A 19,712-nucleotide genomic window follows, 5' to 3' on the forward strand; every position below is an offset into this window, starting at 1 on the left:
ACTCCTGGTCAGGTTCACCTCTGTACCAGGGCAATTGTAGCCTAGTGGTTAAGATACTGGTCCAGTAATTAGAAGGTTGCCGGTTCAAGCCCCACCACTGCCAGGTTGCCACTGTTGGGCTCTTGAGCAAGGCCCTTAACCCTCAATTGCTTAGACTGTATACTGTCACAGTAATGTAAGTCGCTTTGGATAAAAGAGTCTGCTAAATGCTTTTTGGCAGCTGTAGCCTAGTGGTTAAGGTACTGGACTAGTAATCTGAAGGCTGCTGGTTCAAACCCCACCACTGCCTGGTTGCCACTGTTGGGCCCTTGAGCAAGGCCCTTAACCCTCAATTGCTTAGACTGTATACTGTAAGTCGCTTTGGATAAAGGCATCTGCTAAATGCTGAAAATGTAAATTTTCACCATGGGCCTCAGACTGACTTTGTTTCATATCTGTATTTGAATCTCTGTATAATGTGGCTCAGTAGATAAGATGAATAAGATAAGATATACTTTATTTGTCATATATACATATACAGGTGTACAGTACAATGAAATTCTTTCTTCGTGTATCCCAGCTTGTTTGGAAGCTGGGGTCAGAGCGCAGGGTCAGCCATCGTACGGCGCCCCTGGAGCAGACAGGGTTAAGGGCCTTGCTCAAGGGCCGGGATTTGAACTGCCAATTTTCCGGTTGATAGCCCAAAGCTCTACCCACTAGGCTACCAACGTCCCCCAGGGTGGACAGTGGGTGGACAGTGGGTGGACAGTGGGTGACACTGTGACACTGTGTCACTGCTGGCTCAGCGCTGAGTGAAAGGGGCGTGACCAGTACGCGCTTCTGGATGCTGATTGGTTGCTGCTCACGTCAATCATGGGGTGGAGTTTTGCGCCGTTCTTCTCAGTGCGGATAATAAAGCAGCAGCGAGCGGCAGCGCGGCGCGTCTGGATTCTATTCATATACATGGCAGCACCAGGGCATCCGATGTCTTTGGCTTTGCTTTCTTTTGTTTTGCTGCAGATATCTTCTTATAAACAAGTGGCTGCTTTTAATGAAGGAAGGTAGGTACAAACATTTCTAATCAACTTAGATCAAAATTGAACAGCGCTGCATCTATGATACAGTAATCCTACAGAAATACACCAGAACGGGTTGTATTTTTATTTGTATAGGGAGATAATTGGTACCCAACTGGTGTCCCAGTCTGAAATAAATGCTAGCTGCTCCCTTTTGTCTCCTTATTGTATCTGCATTGAAACTGAACCTGTCTCTGTCAGGGAAACGCGAGAGAAAATCTATTAAAGGCGTCACTTTTCAGGGCAAGTCCACATCTTCTAGAATAGCCTAGAGACAGGAGGCATTTGTGTCCATGAGCTTTGAAAAGGTGTGTACATTTTGTTAAATGATTGTGTGTATAATAAATAGAGAGTAAAGGAATGCAAGAATGGTGACGGTGAGGATGCTCCATGCAGTGGTGCTGATGAGAGTCTCTGTTGAACCTGCACTGGCATCAGATGATGGATGCAGTTTTTAAAAGCCGGTTTAGTCTTCTAAATTCAAGTATGTTTAGAAAACCTGAGCAGAATTCAGTTGTTACTTATGATTTATTCTTGACTCACCTTCTTGATGACATTTGTACGAACTTTGCTGAGATGATTGATTCCTATATGAAAACAGTAATTATAGTAATTTAAAGTTGTACAAAACACTCTTACTATATCATGGCAGTAAACCACCTCAGCTCAAGTTTTTGTGTGTGTGCAGAATCCATTCATATTCTGAACAATTCAGACAAGATGGCAGAATGTTGTTTTTTTTCTTCTACCCACCAGATGGTGCCTGAAGCAGAACACCAGCTCAAACTTCAACATTTTTAATGACTCACAATTATTGTTTTCACAGCTTGTTTACAAATGCTGTGAATAAAACACTGCAAACTGTGAAACTACAGACCCCATTTATACAAAAGTTGGGACATTTTGTGAATGCAAAAACAAGAATCTGAGATTTGTTAGCTCTCTTAAACCTTTAATTAACTGACAAAAGCACAAAGAATAGATTTACAGTTTTCACCAACCAACTTAACTGGCTATTAATTGGCGTCCCAGATATAGCCAATTGTGTCTGTGGACACCCGACCAGTCGATAGCACTGCTGTGGATTCGAACCCTGGATCCCAGTGGTAGTGGGTTGTCGTCCCCTGAGCGCCCACCTTTTCTGATATGATTTTTTTTTTTTTTGCCAAACTTTTGTTTTAAATTTGTGCTTTTTTAGCAACAATACGACAATTTGGAAACAGAGAAATCACATTAAAATGCACTGCAAATGTAAACCTAATGAGAGCTGATATAATCCAGTATGTGTCTCATCAGCCTCAAGTGTGTTTCAAAGTATCAAAATAACAAAGCTGCCGTCTGATCATTATGTAAACTTTTACTGCAGGAGCAGCTTGGGCACTTCGGTTAACACAACAGTGCTTTTGGCATGTTTGGTCTGCTTTATGCCATTCAGAACAATCACTTCTCGACTGCTGAAAGGTTGTACAGCCTATTTCAAAATCATTTTTGTTTTATTCATTATAAGACTCAAATTTGTGTTTACTTGTGTTTACTCATCTATACCTGGTTACAAATAGAAAAGTTGCAAAACGTTGCATCATGGGGCTCTTTCAGTCAGTCGGCTCTGGAAGTTTTACAGATGATTTCAGAAAGGAGGCCACTGGAGTCTGTACTGTTTACTAAAAACCATTTATGAGCAAAAAAGCTAACAGAGAAACATTGGACTAGTTATGTAGCTGTGTTTGTATCATATACATTTAGAGAGCTTAACTCCCAATCATTTTAAGTAAAAAGGCTGTTCAGGTAATACAGTTTAATTCTTTTTGCTTAGTACAGAAATTATTGAATCACTGAATTTTCTTTTGCATTACAAATGTTGTTGAAGTAAAATAATGCAGATGTTTTAATGCACTGGCATTATACAGCTTATTCTGCTATTAAACAGTTATTAAATATGAATGTTCCCATTTAAGAGTGCTCCACAAAAGGTTCTACTGTTGTCTCATCAATCCACAAAACATTGTTCAAGTTTGTGGTAATTTGTTTAACTAATGGTCATTTAAAAACTCTAGATGTGCAGCATGTCTTTTAAAGAGCATCATTTTGAATTAATACCTATCTGTTTCCCTAACCTATTAGTTGCACTGTAACTACCAAATAATTCACAAAAGTTATGTAGTACAACATGCTTTAAAAAAATAAAAAATAATAATCACCTCCCATAGATGCGTCACATACAGTGAAGAGGTGACCAGTGAATTCTCTCAATTATATAACTGTGTCGTCTCCAGCCGACTGACCCACATGTTCAGGTGCTGTGACGCAGCCACACCAAATGAGCCACCGTTTGTGCAGAGAGTGACACATCTGGGTTTTCCATCTTCTTTGTATCTGAATCCTCTTCATCTTAAGTTCTTAAAAAGGCCTGTGTCACCTGGGTGCGTATTGGGATGTAATGTGAGCTCACATTGCCAATTTTGGAAATCTTGCTGGTGTGGATAAATGATTAATTACTGCTGGGCTAAATATAGCTAGGTAACACTGGCATCTAATGAACACAATAGCACAGGAGCCTCAGCGCCCCTCTGTTTGGTGCTCGGTGACCTCTTCATTACACATAGTTGTTACAGTTATATATAGAGGAGTCATAAATGCTATTCCTCCTCAAATCACGGATAAAGGCTCAGATAGGGAGATTTATTCACAGTTAATGTCATGCTTCATGGCCTGAACCTGTCTAGCATAGTAATCATGCTGTTGTTTTTAATAATGTAGGTTGCATAAGTCTACAGAACAGATTTGTGGACCAAGGATAAAGGGAGTGCAAAAGCTTTGGCTGCTTTGATGGCTTTGCTTTAATATACTGACTCTCAGTGCTTCTTCCCACATAACTGAGCAGGTGTACATGCTGAGTGTAAAGTGTGTAAATGTAATATACTGTACTGTACGAGGATTATATTATATTTCTTTTTCTGTAATCCTTATTTGCATTATTATTATAAGATTATTTGCATTTTCATTTCACAGTTCAGATGAACCAGCATCACAAGACATCCAAGCCAAAGAAAGTAAGTTTTCTTTCTGTTATATCTAGTCTTATTTTATCTGTTGTTGTAACGTTGTCACCTACTAAACATGTACACATTTCAGCCACTATGTATCGATGGTGTGAATATGTTTTATGTTTGTGCTTTTTTATTATCTCTGGGTTCAAAATTAAGCCTGAAGCCGAGAGGGTTAAGGGCTTTGCTCAGGGGCCCAACAGTGGCTGCATGGCAGAGCTGGGATTCAAACTCTCAACCTTTCAATTGATAGCCCAAATCTCTACCTATTAGTCTACCACTGTCCACCACTGTACTGCTGGATACTACTTGATGCCGTTTTGCAAGTGAAAATCCTTCACTTATATAAAATTTGTAATTTAAAATATTGACACAAAATACAGGTTGTTCAGCTAAAGCATTAATCGTCATTTATTTGTGCCTTTCTCACTTACTTAAACTTGAATGTAAAGGTTCAGGAGAATGAAACAAATACCAGATTTTTGTTTTTATAGCATTTCACAAAATGTTTTAACCTTTTTCAAGGGTCCTGTACAAGTGACACATGTGCTGTCCCTGACCTGCATAGTAACACTGCTTCTACTGTACTAGTGCCTGGTGCTTCACTAGACTGATGTGGTCACACAGAATATTGTATTAAATCAATTCTCTAAGGACTCTCAGCTTTGTCTTTATTAAAACTGGGGTATTGAAGTCTTTTTAATTTACTATCTCGACTTATTCTACAAAAAAACTATTTATATTTCAGGTTTGTTTCCTGCAGATGGGATTGGTGACGACAGTCAGAGTATCTTATATGATCCCAGCTCGTTGTTTGCAGCGGAGGAGATTCTCAGCCAGGCGCTGCAGGTGAGGTGTGGCCTAGCCTGCCAGTAAGTGCAGCAATGTGACCTTGCAGCTTTACAGATCAATCCAATCCCACCCAGGCTGCACTGTGTCTCAGGAAGACAGATGATGAGACCGACAGAGCATATAATCTTCAATCCTCTATGTGTATCATGTATATATTATGTATAGATATTTTATTTATTTTTGTATTTGTTTTTAGCAAAATGGATGGCACTCACAGATGGCATCTCTGCCAAGCAGGCGAAGGTTGCTGCAAAATGGAGAAGTGAGGCCTTATTCTCCTCTGAATGTGGTTTACAATGGGAAAACATGTATTCTGTTTAGAGCAAGGAAGATGGGTATCAGGTACAAAAATTACACATTAGTGGATCTTACAGAGAGGGTTTTTGGTCTTGAACCGTTCGTGGACACAAGAGGATCATTCTGCAGCAAGGACAAGGCCACGTGAGTTAAATCATTCATCTGTATTTTGTAAAAACACGATGCAGAAATTGTCTTTAAAAAACACATTTTTGAATACTGGCACTTTAAAAGTTTATTTAAATGGACGTGCTGCCGTGAGGGTAATTTAGGAAGTGAATAGAAGGGTTAACACTACACCCAGTTCATTTTAATGAGATAAGCTCATGAGGTTTGGATACTTGGTGCTGCAACCTGAGGACTTTACTGCCTGAGAACAGGCAGTTGTAGCCTAGTGGTTAAGGTACTGGACTAATAATCAAAAGGTTGCTGGTTAAAGCCTCACCTCTGCCAGGTTGTCACTGTTGGGCCCTTGAGCAAGGCCCTTAGCACTTAAATGCTTAGACAGTACACGGTCACAGTACTTTGGAACAAAGCGTCTGCTAAATGCAGAAAATGTAGAACAATAACCTGTGTTGCAAATGACTTGTTACAGCTAATTAAGATGGAAAATCACATCTCATTATTGGGCTGTTTGTGTACACTGATGAGTTTTTAGATTGCTCATTTGGATGCACCACAATAGGACAAAAGCACCGTAATTTAATGCTTTATTTGACATATAGAAACTTGAATTTGACCTGCAGAAGTACAGCTGAAATATAATTGCTGAATTACTTGTATTTGTACACAGGCTTAATATACGTTTTGGAGATGTGGATGAACTCATTAGAGGACTTTCTATCAGGTCAGTTTGGCTGTTTATGCATGTTTCTTTATATGAATAAAACAAATCGTAATCTCATAATCCTGTTATAACAGACTGCAGATGTCCAACACGTTTTATGAGTCATCGGGACAGAACTGGTTTACTCTGGACAGTGTTCACATCCACTACAACTGGACGCATGAGGCCACGTTTAACGCCACGGACGTTTACAGTCCTGCCACCAACTCGTATCACTGCAAGCATGTCAGCAGTCTGCAGAAGTATGATACGCTGCTGGTGCCCAGTTCCAACACTGACAATGCAGTGAACTGGCACATAACATTCACTGACTTCCAGGTAGGCATGTAATAATGTTTACAAAGATGTGCTGACTTGATACTTTTTCAAAAATAATAAGAGTGCAATGATTTTTATTAGCTTATAACTTCTCTATAACTATAATAGCCTCACTTGGGTTATTAAGCCAGCTCCTGCCAAACCATTATTATTATCACAAACCTCTCCCATATTTGTTTATAAACCACAGGTTATATGATAAAAAGTTTCTTTGAGGATCTTTAGGACTATGGATTTATTATTTGATGCAACTGATCTGTAATTAAGGTCTCTCTCTATATCACTGACATTGTTAAACAGTAGTAGCATTGTTGAGTCAGTAGAGGAAGATAATCTAAAACCTTCCTAGAAAGCCGACTGAAAGTAGGGGTCACCGTGGCACAGTGGTCTAGCAGCACATTGTATGTGTCTGGCTGAGCTCCGAACCCACTGCTCAAGTCCCATATTTAATGCATTCAAACCGCAGGCAAGCAGACGTCTCCTCTGATGTGCGAAACCAGCAGTGCATTATTACATAGAATCCGAGCACATATGTTGAACCATACTGGAAAAATTGGTGCTATTGGTAAAGGATCCCATTATGAGTGGTATTAATGAGCTCTAACCTGAGAAAACTATTTCAGAAATATAAAACTGTGCTGGTGTGTTTGTTGTCTGAAGTTTGATTTGCTATCAATTGTACTTCACCGATTCATTTCTCTGCTCTCTATGGAAAATCTAATGTTCTCTTATTAGATTTGTTGCCTCGGCTATACAGCATATATGATTTAATAACAGATCATAAGCCTTGAAATGCTTTCATATCATGTCTACAGTGTGGAGTATTACACTCATTTGACCATTAAATCCAGAGCTTTGCCGTGTCCTGCTTAAAAAGTAGATACATTTTGTTACTGTTATTGATCTACAGAACTTCAAGTTTTTTTCAATGAGAAAAATGAGTTTTAGTGTCGATACTGATCTAATCATTGCCAGTTTCCCTTTTGCAGTTCCTCTTGCCGCTTGCCATAAAGTTAAGAAATTAGATTTGTAGAGGCTCGGCGGTATGGTGAAACTGTAGACCATGATGTTTTTAACTTTTTTTCAAAATGGTTTTGCTATAATAAGATATATGTTTTGGCTTAAATGTCCAAATGTATATGAGCACATTCCTAATATCTTTTAAGCTATTATATTTTTTCCTTAATCCATTTTCTAAATTTTATCTTCTATTCTTCTATTTATTCTTTCTATTTTTGGCAATATAAGATTTATATTTAAGGTTGTTATTAACTGTTATCAATGTGTCAATTTAATGTGTTCATTACATACATACAATAACATTTGTATTATTTATACTACAATGAGTTGTATATATAAAATCCTCAAAGTTACATACAGTGGCTTTAAACAAGTAATACATGTAGGATGCTTAATATAATTTGTTACATTGCTAAAACTGTAATATATGTAAATGTAATATTGGTACCTGCTGTTTGACCTCCACACTAGATTCAAGCCTTCAACGTCCTGTCCAATAAATTCGCTTCGCCCAGTGACTGCGCCACCTTTTTCACCCCAGCCATCCTCATGGGTCTCATCACTTCCCTGATCCTGCTGCTCGTCCTCGCCTACGCCCTGCACATGGTGGTCCACCTCAAGCACATCGACCGCTACGAAGAGCACAAGACCACAGTCTACTTCCCCCGAAGCACAGAGGTTCCTGAGAGCACAGAGAAAAACAACGTGTAGAGATGTTACATTTCCTGGCCACAGAGATGGACCGTTTGGTGACTCCTGTACAGCCTGTACAGTGAGAGTGCAGGGCAGGCTGGTAGAGCACTTCTAGAGCGTATTTCTTCTGACTGTGCTACTACAGTCGCAGCATTGTGGTAGGACAGTGAGAGCAGTTTCCTGTTGGAATGCACAAGCTCTGGTGCATGTAAGCAGATGAGTGATGCTCCAAATCATATCTGCCAATGGTCACCAAAAAAGATCTGAAAGAAAACTTTAGAAGGAAATTCAAATCAGCACAATATCAAATGTACTAGAATTTACATTGTGTGTCTTAGCATATAACTTTCTAATGAGGACCAGCTTCATTAAAATATGGACACTTTATTATACTTACAAACTGTGTATGAACCATTATAATATTATTAATCATTACTTATATTTATATAGTAGATTATAAAACTATTGAAATAAAATGGCTAAATATTCCCCCTAATTATTCAGCATATTAATCTTAATAATACAAATAAAATATAAAGTACCAGTTTAAAGTTTGGACACACTTAATTGAATGTACCACATAATATTGGACTTATATTTTATTTATTCATTATCAGTTTTCTTTATCCTAGTCTGGTTCACAGTGGGTCTAGAGCCAACCCCAGAAACTCTGGCTGTAAAGTAATAATACATCATGAAGGGTTACCAGTCCCCGTACCATGTCACATACATTTACAAATAGGGAAATTTTAGAGTAGCCAAACCACATAATGGTCACAGATGTAAGAATCACACCAAGATTCCTCGAGCTCCACCACCATGTTCTCAGTAAAGTATTCCCAGCACTCAGAATTATTATATATTTGTAAACCTCTTGAAACCACTACATATAGGTAATGTTCACTGTGGGCCCAGCACCATCACACTCACTCGCACCTAGAACCAACACACTTTATGCATGTTTTTGGAAGGTGAGATTCAATCAGAGAACCTGGAAGAAACCTACACAAGCCCAGGTCCCCCGACTCATGTTGCTATCACTGGACCAGCAGGGCCACTGTACCGCCCCATTGTTCAGTGTGTCCAGACTTTTCACGACTACTGTATATAAGTAATTTACATTAAGTAATGGTTTCTATGCAGTATGTAACAACCCAAAGTGTCAATAAAACCCAAATTCTCCCATATAGCTAATAAAGAGTCTAATGTTAAATTCTTTATAGGTAACCTTGGGGAACAGTGTATTTTTAAATAATCGTGTTATCGCATTTCGTGTAATTGGTATGTTTTGTAATGTCTAATTTTTAAAATGCTTTTTATGTGGGTGCTTTTCAGCTGAGCCTTTGACAGCAAGTTCAGTAACCTCTTATAAACTAGTCAGATTTTATCTACAATCATTAAAGCACAATAAAAGCAACATGACGTTGTAACATACAGCATGTAAGAACCATTTCAGTACATAGTATAATGAGTACTGATAGTAATCATGATATACTAAACGAGATAATAGCCTGTACGTTTTCCATAAACACATATATGAAATGGGCTATTGTGTATCGATGTTCAATGATTATTGTCCCCTTCTATTTCTGTTGCGTTCAATAAAACCAGCAGTGTATTTACAACAGCTGTCAGTTTCTTTTTAATGTTAAAATAAATACTGCAGTTGAGCAAAAAGTGTTATAAGAAATGTACTTTTGGTAAATTAGCTTAATCTTACAACCCACAAAATTCCAGCTTTTCATTGAAATTAATTTATTCAGAGAAAAAAAAATCCTTTATCAAGAACTAACTATTTTTAAGAAAACCATAGAATTTCGGTTATTTCTGCAACTGTCCGAATCGGTTCCTTTATTTTGGCTTAAAGGGCCGTTCAATAGAATCGAATCATTCTACGACACATAATAGTGGTTAATACAGTTTGAAAGTTTTATGGGACTAAAATGACACATTACACATCCTTAAATGTTTAAAATGTTGTATCCACCCCCCAAATCACAAGAGGACAAAATCAAAGCTGAGCGAGCACTTGATGCCCCCCCACCACAGTACAGGCTCGTGTTCCTTTTAAGAAACCTGTAAAGAACTTTTTGTAGTTTTTTCCCTAATGTAAGGAGGTTCTGCTGAACATTATTTAAAATAAAAGTTGTTTGTGAGCTATTCTTAGATATAGATAGATAAGGATATAGATAATTTAGATCTATTTTGTTTTAATTATTGTTAATTATTGTGATATCGTTATTGTTATAAAGTTTGAGTCCCTTAAAAGGATAATTATAGGTGGTGCTGTTACTATTTTTGCACTTCTGCAGCCTTTAATTACAATGCAAAAAAAGAAATTTGAGTCTCATTTTAATTGCATTATACAAGAACAAAAAAAAAAATCGAAATCGTAATCGACAATCGGGTATAATTTTAAAATAATCGAGATTTTTTTTTTTTTTTTTTGCAAAATCGCCCAGCCCTAGTTGGGACATTCCAAATCTCTCTTTATTCACTATGTAGTGAACTAGATAGACTGTTTAAACTGCCACTCTAATCCCTAGTTAGTGTACCTTTATTATGAAACGTTTGCCATTTAGGATACAGCACTTCCTAGAGCAGTTATACTGTATGACTGTATCTTCCTCATGTTGAGCCGTGTGTTAGTTTCTAGATTAATTTTGCGTTATGTGTCTTCACCCTCGGCGGCTTCCTTGGAGAAGAATACATTTATAAGAAGTCTGTGTGGCAGGATGGAGCGGGCAGTAGTGCGGTGCGTGTTAGGAGAGTCTAAACTGACCATTTCTTTCAGTTTAGCCGGTAGTTACAGGCACATGCTGAGGGAGCAGTCAGAGCAGCTGGGTAAAGTGTTAGCACGCATTGCTAACAGCACAATTAAAGCACAGAGCAAAGCCAAGAAATCCAAGAAAAACAAAAGTGAAAATACAAACAGTGATGTGGCAGAACCGCAGGTTAAACTGTACTTTAACGGGGACACTGTAGCAGAGGACACTGTAAACAGAGAGGCATGGAGGGACGGATCTGTCCTGCAGGTAGGAGATATAGAATATAAAGTGGAAGTGAATCCTCCGACCTTCCTCACAGCACAGCTCCCAGTATCTCTGCTCTCTGGATTCCCAGTCTGTCCCAGGCTGAAGGTAGAGTTTGGAGATCTGAAACACTCCCAGTTTCAGTGGTACAAGGAGAGAGCACATGATGCACACACTGGAGATGAGGGCTGCTGGGCGGAGGCTGGCACTGAGAGGGTATTTATACCATCTAATGCAGATGTTGGGTTGAAACTGAAGCTGAAATGCACGCCGGGAAACGAGTCCAGGTCAGTGGTTTGCCTAAAACAATTACTAACCTTTTCATTCTGGTCAGGGTTTGTTTGTTTATTAGGATTTTAACGTCATGTTTTACACTTACACTGGTTTCATTCATGACAGGAACGGTAGTTACTGCTTACACAAGATTCATCAGTTCACAGGGTCCTATCGAACACAGTCATGGACAATTTAGTATCTCCAATTTACCTCACCTGCATGTCTTTGCACTGTGGGAGGAACCTACTGTGGGAGGAAACCGGAGCACCCGGAGGAAACCCACGTGGAGAACATGCACACTCCACACAGAAAGGACCCGGACCGCCCCACCTGGGGATCGAACCCAGGTGCTTGCTGTGAGGCGACAGTGCTACCCACTTAGCCACCGTGCCGCCCTTCTGGTCAGGGTCGCGTTTGGATAAGGGAGTCAGTCCAATGTGCATTACACTCTTGACTGACTGATTGATTGATTGATTACTTTACTGATCCCCGAAGGGAAATTGCAGTGTTACAGCAGTAATTTACAATTATCACAAGCATCACACATGACATGACAATGTAGTACAGGAAAGAATAAAAATTACATATGACACCCATCCCACCCATTAAAAGTAAGTATTTAAAGTAAATTAAAAGTACACCCATTAAAAGTAAATATAACACCCACCCATTAAAAGTAAGTACATTTACATTTTCAGCATTTAGCAGATGACTTTATCCAAAGCGACTTACAATTGAGACAGTATACATCACAAGCAATTGAGGGTTAAGGGCCTTGCTCAAGGGCCCAACAGTGGCAAACTGGCTGATGTGGGGCTTGAACCAGCAACCTTCTGATTACTAGTCCTGTACCTTAACCGCTGTGCTACCACTGCCCTAGTATTCAGTATTAAAAGGAAATTAAAAGTAAACCCATTAAAAGTAAATATGACACCCACCCAAAAGTAAATACTTCATCCATGAACTCATTTACACCAAGGGCCATTTTGGTGCAGCCAGTCCACCTTCTGCATGTTTTATACCTGGAGGAAAGCCTTGCAGACACGTAGAACACGTGAAACTCTTTACAATCATGAATGATAATAAACCAATATCAAAATGTGTCTCTAGGACTATCCTACTCTATTTTTTTTCAAAAACACAGAGTATTATGGATCAGAAATTGTGTTATTTATTATAACTTGCATAACATGTCTGGTATTCTGTACCAGATGGGGTTTGTGATGAGTTTTGCATGTCTACCTGGGTTTGTTTCTGGTAATCCGGTTTCCCCTGAAAACATGCAGAAGGTGCATTGGCTGCCCTGAATTGCTCTGAATTTAGGTGTTCAATTAACCAACCTATCATCCAGACCACCCATGAATTAACTCATGTGTCCTGTTTGAATTTGGTTCCTCACCGTTCCTTCTGTTGCTTAGTGGGGGGTTTTGTACTTGGTTTTTGTTGCTTTGTTATAAATATGAGTTAAACTTAACATGAGTGAGTTAAGATTTTTAAGAATTCGGAATAGACTTAATAATAATTACTGTATAATAATGCATACAATGCCCACAAATCAAATAAACCCAACAGTGAAAGTGTATGTACATGAGCAGTAGAAACATTTACACACCAGTGATTTTGTATTGGGACCATTTAAATTCATTAACACTTTACCTTGTTTAATTTTAGTTGTACTGTAATGTATTTTTTATCGTATTGTATTCCTGGTCCAGGTTCGGATTGGCGGCAGAGCTTGTATCAGCAAGCACAGTGGAAGCTGGTCCTGGGGTTTGCACTTTTGACAACAGACATGTCTACACCCAGAAAGGCACAGATGAGTCCACAACTAGAGTGGTGACCTACAACATCTTAGCTGACATCTACGCTCAGACTGAGAAGTCCAAAACTGTTTTGTACCCATACTGCGCTCCGTATGCTCTGGAACTGGACTACAGGCAGAACCTCATCAAGAAGGAGCTCTCGGGCTACAACGCAGACATCGTCTGTCTCCAAGAGGTGGATAAAGGCGTGTTCAGTGACAGCCTGTCTCCTGCTCTTGATGCATTCGACATGGATGGTGTGTTCAGGATAAAAGAGAGGCAGCATGAAGGACTAGCAACGTTTTACAGGAGATCCAAGTTCAAGCTCCTCTCTCAACATGACATCATGCTGAGCGAGGCCTTGCAGACAGACGCTCTGCATAGCCAACTGCTGGAAAAGCTGTCCACCAACCCAGAGCTGAAGGAGAAGGTGGTACAAAGATCAACAATTCTGCAGGTATAGAAGTCTACCCACATCTCGTGGTTTGCACAGCGTCACCTGTACCTGGTCACAGCAACACTGCATGGTTTAAAGTTGGAGTGGGCAAATTGGTAGGAAATACTTTGATACCTTGAAGAGGCAGAATTTTTTAGTTAACCAGGCAACATCCAAATCGAAGGGCAATGTTCGATAAAACAGTAGTAAAAGCAGTAAAAAATAAAATGTGCTTTGCAAGGTTAGAAATTGAAAAATTAAGAATATTCCTACTATTTTGCGAAACATTTTATTTCTTTTTAAAACCAACAAATGTATATAGAGCAGTGGTGCTTATTGCTTAAGGTACTAAACTATTGATTGGAAGGTTGCTGGTTCAAATTCCATCACCACTTGCCCATAATAGGCAAACAAATTGCCTGCATCTGTGAAATGTCTATTATAAAAAGCATTAAAAAGACTTTTGCATGTATTTATGGAAAATGTTAGTCCATTGCTTGGTAATAGGGACACTGGTAGCCTAGTGGGTAGTGCTTTGGGCTATCAATCAGAAGGTTATACATTTAAACCCTGCCCTTAACACTCTTGGTTCCATGGGCACCATACAATGGCTGACTCTGTGCTCGGACCTCAGCTTCACAGCTTCTCAAAAAGCTGGGATACAAAAAAAATTAATTGTACTGTACACGTGTGTATATATGATAAATAAAGGCATTTTATACTATTAGTCTACATTTTGAATTAGGGGGCCCTAATGATCTTGCTCTTTTTTAAGGTTACCATTCTTCAGTCTGTCATCGATCCATCAAGAATAATATGTGTTGGAAACACTCATCTCTACTGGCACCCCAAAGGTAATGACTCCAGATTTTAAATGTTGCAGTTGCAGTTCTTAACGAGCTTTTCTCTTTTTATTGTTAAGGAGCGAATGTGAGATTAATACAGATGGCTGTGGCACTAAAGCACCTGAAGAAAGTCATCACACAACAACATGCTGGCACGCTGATATTCTGTGGTGACTTTAACAGCACGCCCTCATCCGCACTCTACCAGCTGCTTAGTCAGGGTTCAGTACCGAAGGAGCACAGTGACTGGGCATCTAATGGACCTGAAGAGCTGCTCCCAATGGAGCTCGACTGCCCCCTTCAGCTGACCAGTGCATGTGGAGAACCAACCTATACGAACTACATTGGAGGATTTCAGGGCTGTCTGGACTATATTTTTGTGGAGGTGCAGACTTCGCAGGTTGAGCAGGTCATTCCTCTGCCCAGCCATGAGGAGGTCGTCACCTACCACGCCCTCCCAAGTGTCTCACACCCATCTGACCACATCGCTTTGGTCTGTGACCTCAAATGGAAATGAGGTGCAATCTTGATTTGGGTTGTGGTTTAGCAAGGTCATGTTTTGACCTTTCAAATTAATATTAATCAACTGATTTACAGAGATTACAGAAGGGTGTACTGCATATTAATAAAATAATGAATTTAAAAATTCAGTGATGATAATCATGATATTTTAAATAATAAAAGTTATTAACAGTAGTGCACTACAGTTATCAGACACAGGTACAAGTCTTTCACTCATTTCATTTTCATGTTTTACCACCACGTTATCCTGGTCAGGGTCTCAATGGGCCAGATTCTCTCAGAATCACTGAGCAAAAAGCAACACCACACCTTGAACAGAGGGAGCTTTGAGAAATGCTCTAAAGGCTCTTCAATTTTAAACATATAAAACACAGAATGCCTTTATTCCAGATGAATAATATTTTTATTTCAATCTTTAGGATTTACACATGGGCTAAGGAAGAAAAAAAACAAATTCATATCTATCTAGGATTGCAAATGCTCAATCAAACTATAAAAATATCCAATTTTGGTGGCTCTTGTATGAAATAAATTAAATGCATAATAAGAAAAACAAAGTAACTGTAAATGCTGTTTATTTATGATCAGAAAAATCAGTCTTGTTAATCAAATGCATCATTTTCAGTTCAGATCATTAAGGCCAAGTAAAGACAAACAATTATAATGTTTTGCATATTTTATCTCTTTCTCAAGTCCAAAAATACAATGAGGGCCCCAACATCCCTACCGTCAATACTGTACATGAAATAATTATAGAGTAGAGCAACAGTCACTCTATTATTTGATTGATATGCCAGTGTTTGGTTAGTATAAATGCACATACTGGCTTGGATTTTTTTACATAAAAACAAACCGGCCCCAGGATCTGTTTTAATAAAGCCAATATGGACATTAATCTGTTCCCCCAAAACCATCACAGAGATTTAGTGATTTTTATTGTTACAAAATTTTGTCTAGCAAGGGTAAAAGATCATGCGAATTCTGTTGTACTACACACAAATAAATGGAATGATGATGATGAAGCAAAACTGTTTGTATAAATATATGTTTCAATCTTAGACAAAACTTAAGATCGTTGATGTATACCCAGTCATAATTCTTCTCGTCTTGTTACATATTTAATATTACACCAAAACAGGCACACAGCATCAAATGCCTTATTAAAATAACTAAGAAGATCAAGTCAGTCAACCAAAATAAAACCGATGCACTGCCAAAGTTGCCAAATCTGATAGCCATCAGCTGAAGTTTCTGTCCGTATCTCCATGTCTGTGTTTGTGATCACGTCCTTTGTTAACGCACCCCTCCACGCCAGTTCATCTTTTGTGGTTTAGCGTTTGCTCAGCTGCTCGGAAAGCCAATCCAATCCTTCATACAAACCTGTTCCCTGGGTGGCACAGGTTGCCTGAACATACCACTGTAAGGAAGAAAACAGAAACATAAGCATGTTTGGTTGTGAAAGTGCACTGTGAAACATTTATGTCAATAACCAATACAATACACAGGGCTGTTTAACGTTATGTAGAGTATGAGCAGTGGCGTATGGCCACCAAACCACTAGTGAGCCCAACAAGACCGGGACAATATTTTTCAATTCATTTTCATCAACTGCTTTATTCTGGTCAGGGTTGTGGTGGGTCTGGTTCCACCAGGAAACACTGGGCTCGAAGCAGAAACAGGGCACCTATGTTCATAGGTCCACGTGTGGCTTTAATCTGTAATCCATTAGTCAAAAAACACTTGCTTGATGAGTCCTTTAGGCCTTTTATCATCTTCATACGAACTTATAAGTGAAAACGAGTTTTAATTAAAGCTATAGTAGCTATAAAAGCTATACAGATTTTAAAAAACAAACAAGTGTACACTTACAGTTCTGCTCCGGAGTGTCTGCAGGCCGAGCTTGTCTGTCAGTTCACTGATGGGCATGGCATTAGGCAAATCCTGTTTGTTTGCAAACACCAGCAGCACTGCATCTCTAAGCTCGTCCTCTTGAAGCTGTTCAACACATGATTACAGGGCTGGTCAGCAATTCTGTCAATTTCCCAACATCAGTTAAACTCTTAATTAACTGGAGAGTTAAATCGGGTGTCTGAGCACGAGCTTACCAAACTGTAATGACCAGCAATAATGATACCAGTAATGATACCAACAAATTACTTTGAATTTTAAACAAGAATACAAAAACCATAGAGAAGCAAACATATGTGCATTCAATACCGTGATGTATTAGGTGATGTTTACTAACCATTTTCTGCAGTTCCTCTGCAGCTTCCTGTGCTCGCTCACGGTCATTGCTGTCTACCACAAAGATAAGCCCCTAAAAAGCAGCACACACAATGGTAAATACTAAAACACAGACAAACCAACAAGAATTTTACCTGCTACTATCAGGAACCTCGTACCTGTGTGTTCTGAAAGTAGTGCCTCCACAATGGTCTGATCTTATCCTGGCCACCCACATCCCAAACAGTGAAACAAATGTTCTTGTACTCAACAGTCTCAACATTAAAACCTACAAACACAAGCACATGTAGGTTATATTGTACAGATATTCTGATTTAAATTATGATTTCACCATAATTCAATCACAAAATTAGTCATCAAGTGTTCATTCACACCTGTTGAATGCAATAAAAGAGTACAAATCTATCCAAATCTATACAGGTAAAAGTAATAAAAAGGGGATAAAATATGATGACTGAAAATGTACACAAACTACGGTGCATTAATCATAACATATCCAGAACATCCAGGGCACAATCAATAGTGCAGTTAGGGTCAATTTATAGAAGCCAATCCTGAAGGCAAGAATTAAAACCAGGTCCCCAGAGCCCATGTAGCTTATTTCTTATTACAACTACTGTAAGTGAAAAACACTTGTTCAGTCAGTGTTACAGAATTACTGTTAAAAAGTGTGCAGTTATTTCATTTATTACAATACTGAGGTCATGTGATCATACAAACCTATAGTTGGAATTGTTGTGACGATTTCACCAAGTTTGAGCTTGTAAAGGATTGTAGTTTTTCCAGCAGCATCGAGACCAACTGCAAGAAAAAAGAAGAGAGAATATTAACGTCATTGTGTTTAGTTCAGATTACCCAGACATATGACAAATAAATAGAGAATTAACCACCTTCTTAATAGATTTACTTTTATGCTAAATAGGTAAATGATAAAAATTTCAATCAGTTTCCCTTCATCAAAATGGCAGATTAAAACACCTCCCTGCTGCAATATTTGAACAGCCAGTGACATTTGGTAAATTACAGAGCCAAATGGTGTGAATTATTTATTTAGTTTCACACTCAAATTAAAATATATTTACTGAAGAAAAAAAGACTAGTACCAGTACTAGTATAACAGACGAATTACCTGTCTGTCATAAGGTGAAAACCCTGACAAATAACGTATTATGATGTTTATATTCAGGGCGTATAATCAAAGGGTGCATTATACTGTATATTGTTTTTACATGACATTACCTTACTGACATTCCTGAATAAAACTACAATTTAAGATTAATTCACACATCACTTACAGGTCAGTGTTTTTAGTTAGTTTAAGGGAATAGTGTTCTGTAGGTACACAATCTAATTGGGTTTTATATTATTAGAGTGGATTTCTTTTTGGAGAATCAAGCAGATGGGATATGAGTATTTAAGGGGTAATACTTTCATAAAATTTATAGTGTTAAAATGATAAATAATATAACTTAAAAGATAGACAGTTTTTCATTATTGCAGGTTGTTTTAATACACATATTTAGCCAGTTATAAATTATGATTATTGTAGAAGATCTGGGAATATATACCTGTAGTTTAACCAGGTAGAAAATGCATGATAGTAACAGATAGTGAAACAAAAAAATATATTTTAAAATGTGATGATGTTTATACATTCAGTTTTATATAATTAAAGTACAAAGAGAAAAATAAAGATTTTATAGTGTAAGGTATTTGTATTTACTCTTTAAATACTGAATCTAAATGTAATGATAATAAAAGTTATTCTGTACAGAACACTGTGAGTTTATACTTTATAATATTAACTTATTAACTTACTGGATAAATGAAAGGTGTGTGTTAGCTAACAGGCTAAACTCTATGGCTGAAACTCTATTGACTTTTTTCATACTTACCCATCAGAATTCTCATCTGTTTCTTCCCAAATAGTCGTGAGAAGACGCTTGAAATGGTCAAACCCATTTTAATTCCTGAATAAAAATGATCTAAACTTGGTTATTAATATTGATTCAGAACGCGGCTAGCAGGCTAACAGCTCGTGAACAAAAGCAGCGTAAACAAACGAGCGTTAACAGTCGAGCCCGAATATAAAACTTCTGTTAAAAGTTGTTGTTTTAAAATAGCGAAGCGCTCGAAAATCTGAAGTTTGTGCTGGTTTAAAGACCTAAATGGATGTTTTAGGAGTGCAGCAGCTCTACGTGTTCCTGCTCCACGTCACGGCTTTACTTTACATTTCCTCCACTGCGACCGGAGTGACGTCACCATGTGCCACATCACAGGAACAGCGTCAGGCGGAGGAGAGCAAAAGTAACTGGACACCAGATGTTTGTCCACTCCGTTATTTCAGCCACACCCACTGCTAACAAGTGAACACAACTATGGAGGTAGCTGCTTACTTACCTCCATACAAAACCTAACTCAAAAATACT

At 38.4% G+C, this 19,712-nt stretch overlaps 3 protein-coding genes across 3 annotated transcripts; 2 read left to right on the forward strand and 1 right to left on the reverse strand.

The window, feature by feature from the left end:
- The first annotated feature begins 942 nt into the window (after window positions 1–942).
- Window positions 943–8,249, forward strand: atp6ap1la (ATPase H+ transporting accessory protein 1 like a). The gene is made up of 7 exons (XM_062986713.1): window positions 943–1,040; window positions 4,065–4,105; window positions 4,848–4,948; window positions 5,148–5,392; window positions 6,042–6,095; window positions 6,170–6,413; window positions 7,905–8,249. Exons 1-7 carry the CDS (start codon window positions 943–945, stop codon window positions 8,142–8,144), a joined length of 1,023 nt encoding a protein of 340 aa, XP_062842783.1. The 3' UTR covers window positions 8,145–8,249.
- A 2,549-nt stretch (window positions 8,250–10,798) lies between these two features.
- On the forward strand, window positions 10,799–15,157 carry pde12 (phosphodiesterase 12). Its single transcript, XM_062986712.1, has 4 exons — window positions 10,799–11,445; window positions 13,150–13,693; window positions 14,448–14,526; window positions 14,595–15,157. Exons 1-4 carry the CDS (start codon window positions 10,862–10,864, stop codon window positions 15,032–15,034), a joined length of 1,647 nt encoding a protein of 548 aa, XP_062842782.1. The 5' UTR covers window positions 10,799–10,861; the 3' UTR covers window positions 15,035–15,157.
- Window positions 15,158–15,597: 440 nt separating this feature from the next.
- On the reverse strand, window positions 15,598–19,521 carry arf4a (ADP-ribosylation factor 4a). The gene is made up of 6 exons (XM_062986377.1): window positions 19,179–19,521; window positions 18,004–18,084; window positions 17,442–17,551; window positions 17,285–17,356; window positions 16,909–17,034; window positions 15,598–16,456 (listed from the first exon to the last, which is right to left on the reverse strand). The coding sequence occupies exons 1-6, from the start codon at window positions 19,243–19,245 to the stop codon at window positions 16,370–16,372; spliced, it is 543 nt and encodes a 180-aa protein (XP_062842447.1). The 5' UTR covers window positions 19,246–19,521; the 3' UTR covers window positions 15,598–16,369.
- Between the last annotated feature and the right edge of the window lie 191 nt (window positions 19,522–19,712).

This window comes from Trichomycterus rosablanca, chromosome 24 (assembly GCF_030014385.1).
Source record: "Trichomycterus rosablanca isolate fTriRos1 chromosome 24, fTriRos1.hap1, whole genome shotgun sequence".
Lineage (NCBI taxonomy): Eukaryota > Metazoa > Chordata > Actinopteri > Siluriformes > Trichomycteridae > Trichomycterus > Trichomycterus rosablanca.

What these genes read in the sequence shown, in the direction of transcription:
- atp6ap1la (XM_062986713.1), top strand. Translation starts at nt 943, where the DNA reads ATGGCAGCACCAGGGCATCCGATGTCTTTGGCTTTGCTTTCTTTTGTT. An exon ending in AGACATCCAAGCCAAAGAAA is followed by an intron (nt 4,106 to 4,847) that starts GTAAGTTTTCTT and finishes TTTATATTTCAG; the next exon opens with GTTTGTTTCCTGCAGATGGG. An exon ending in ATTAGAGGACTTTCTATCAG is followed by an intron (nt 6,096 to 6,169) that starts GTCAGTTTGGCT and finishes CTGTTATAACAG; the next exon opens with ACTGCAGATGTCCAACACGT.
- pde12 (XM_062986712.1), top strand. Translation starts at nt 10,862, where the DNA reads ATGGAGCGGGCAGTAGTGCGGTGCGTGTTAGGAGAGTCTAAACTGACC. An exon ending in AAAGATCAACAATTCTGCAG is followed by an intron (nt 13,694 to 14,447) that starts GTATAGAAGTCT and finishes CTCTTTTTTAAG; the next exon opens with GTTACCATTCTTCAGTCTGT. An exon ending in TCTCTACTGGCACCCCAAAG is followed by an intron (nt 14,527 to 14,594) that starts GTAATGACTCCA and finishes TTTATTGTTAAG; the next exon opens with GAGCGAATGTGAGATTAATA.
- arf4a (XM_062986377.1), bottom strand. Translation starts at nt 19,245, where the DNA reads ATGGGTTTGACCATTTCAAGCGTCTTCTCACGACTATTTGGGAAGAAA. An exon ending in ACTACTTTCAGAACACACAG is followed by an intron (nt 17,357 to 17,441) that starts GTACGAGGTTCC and finishes GCTGCTTTTTAG; the next exon opens with GGGCTTATCTTTGTGGTAGA. An exon ending in AGACACTCCGGAGCAGAACT is followed by an intron (nt 16,457 to 16,908) that starts GTAAGTGTACAC and finishes TCTTCCTTACAG; the next exon opens with TGGTATGTTCAGGCAACCTG.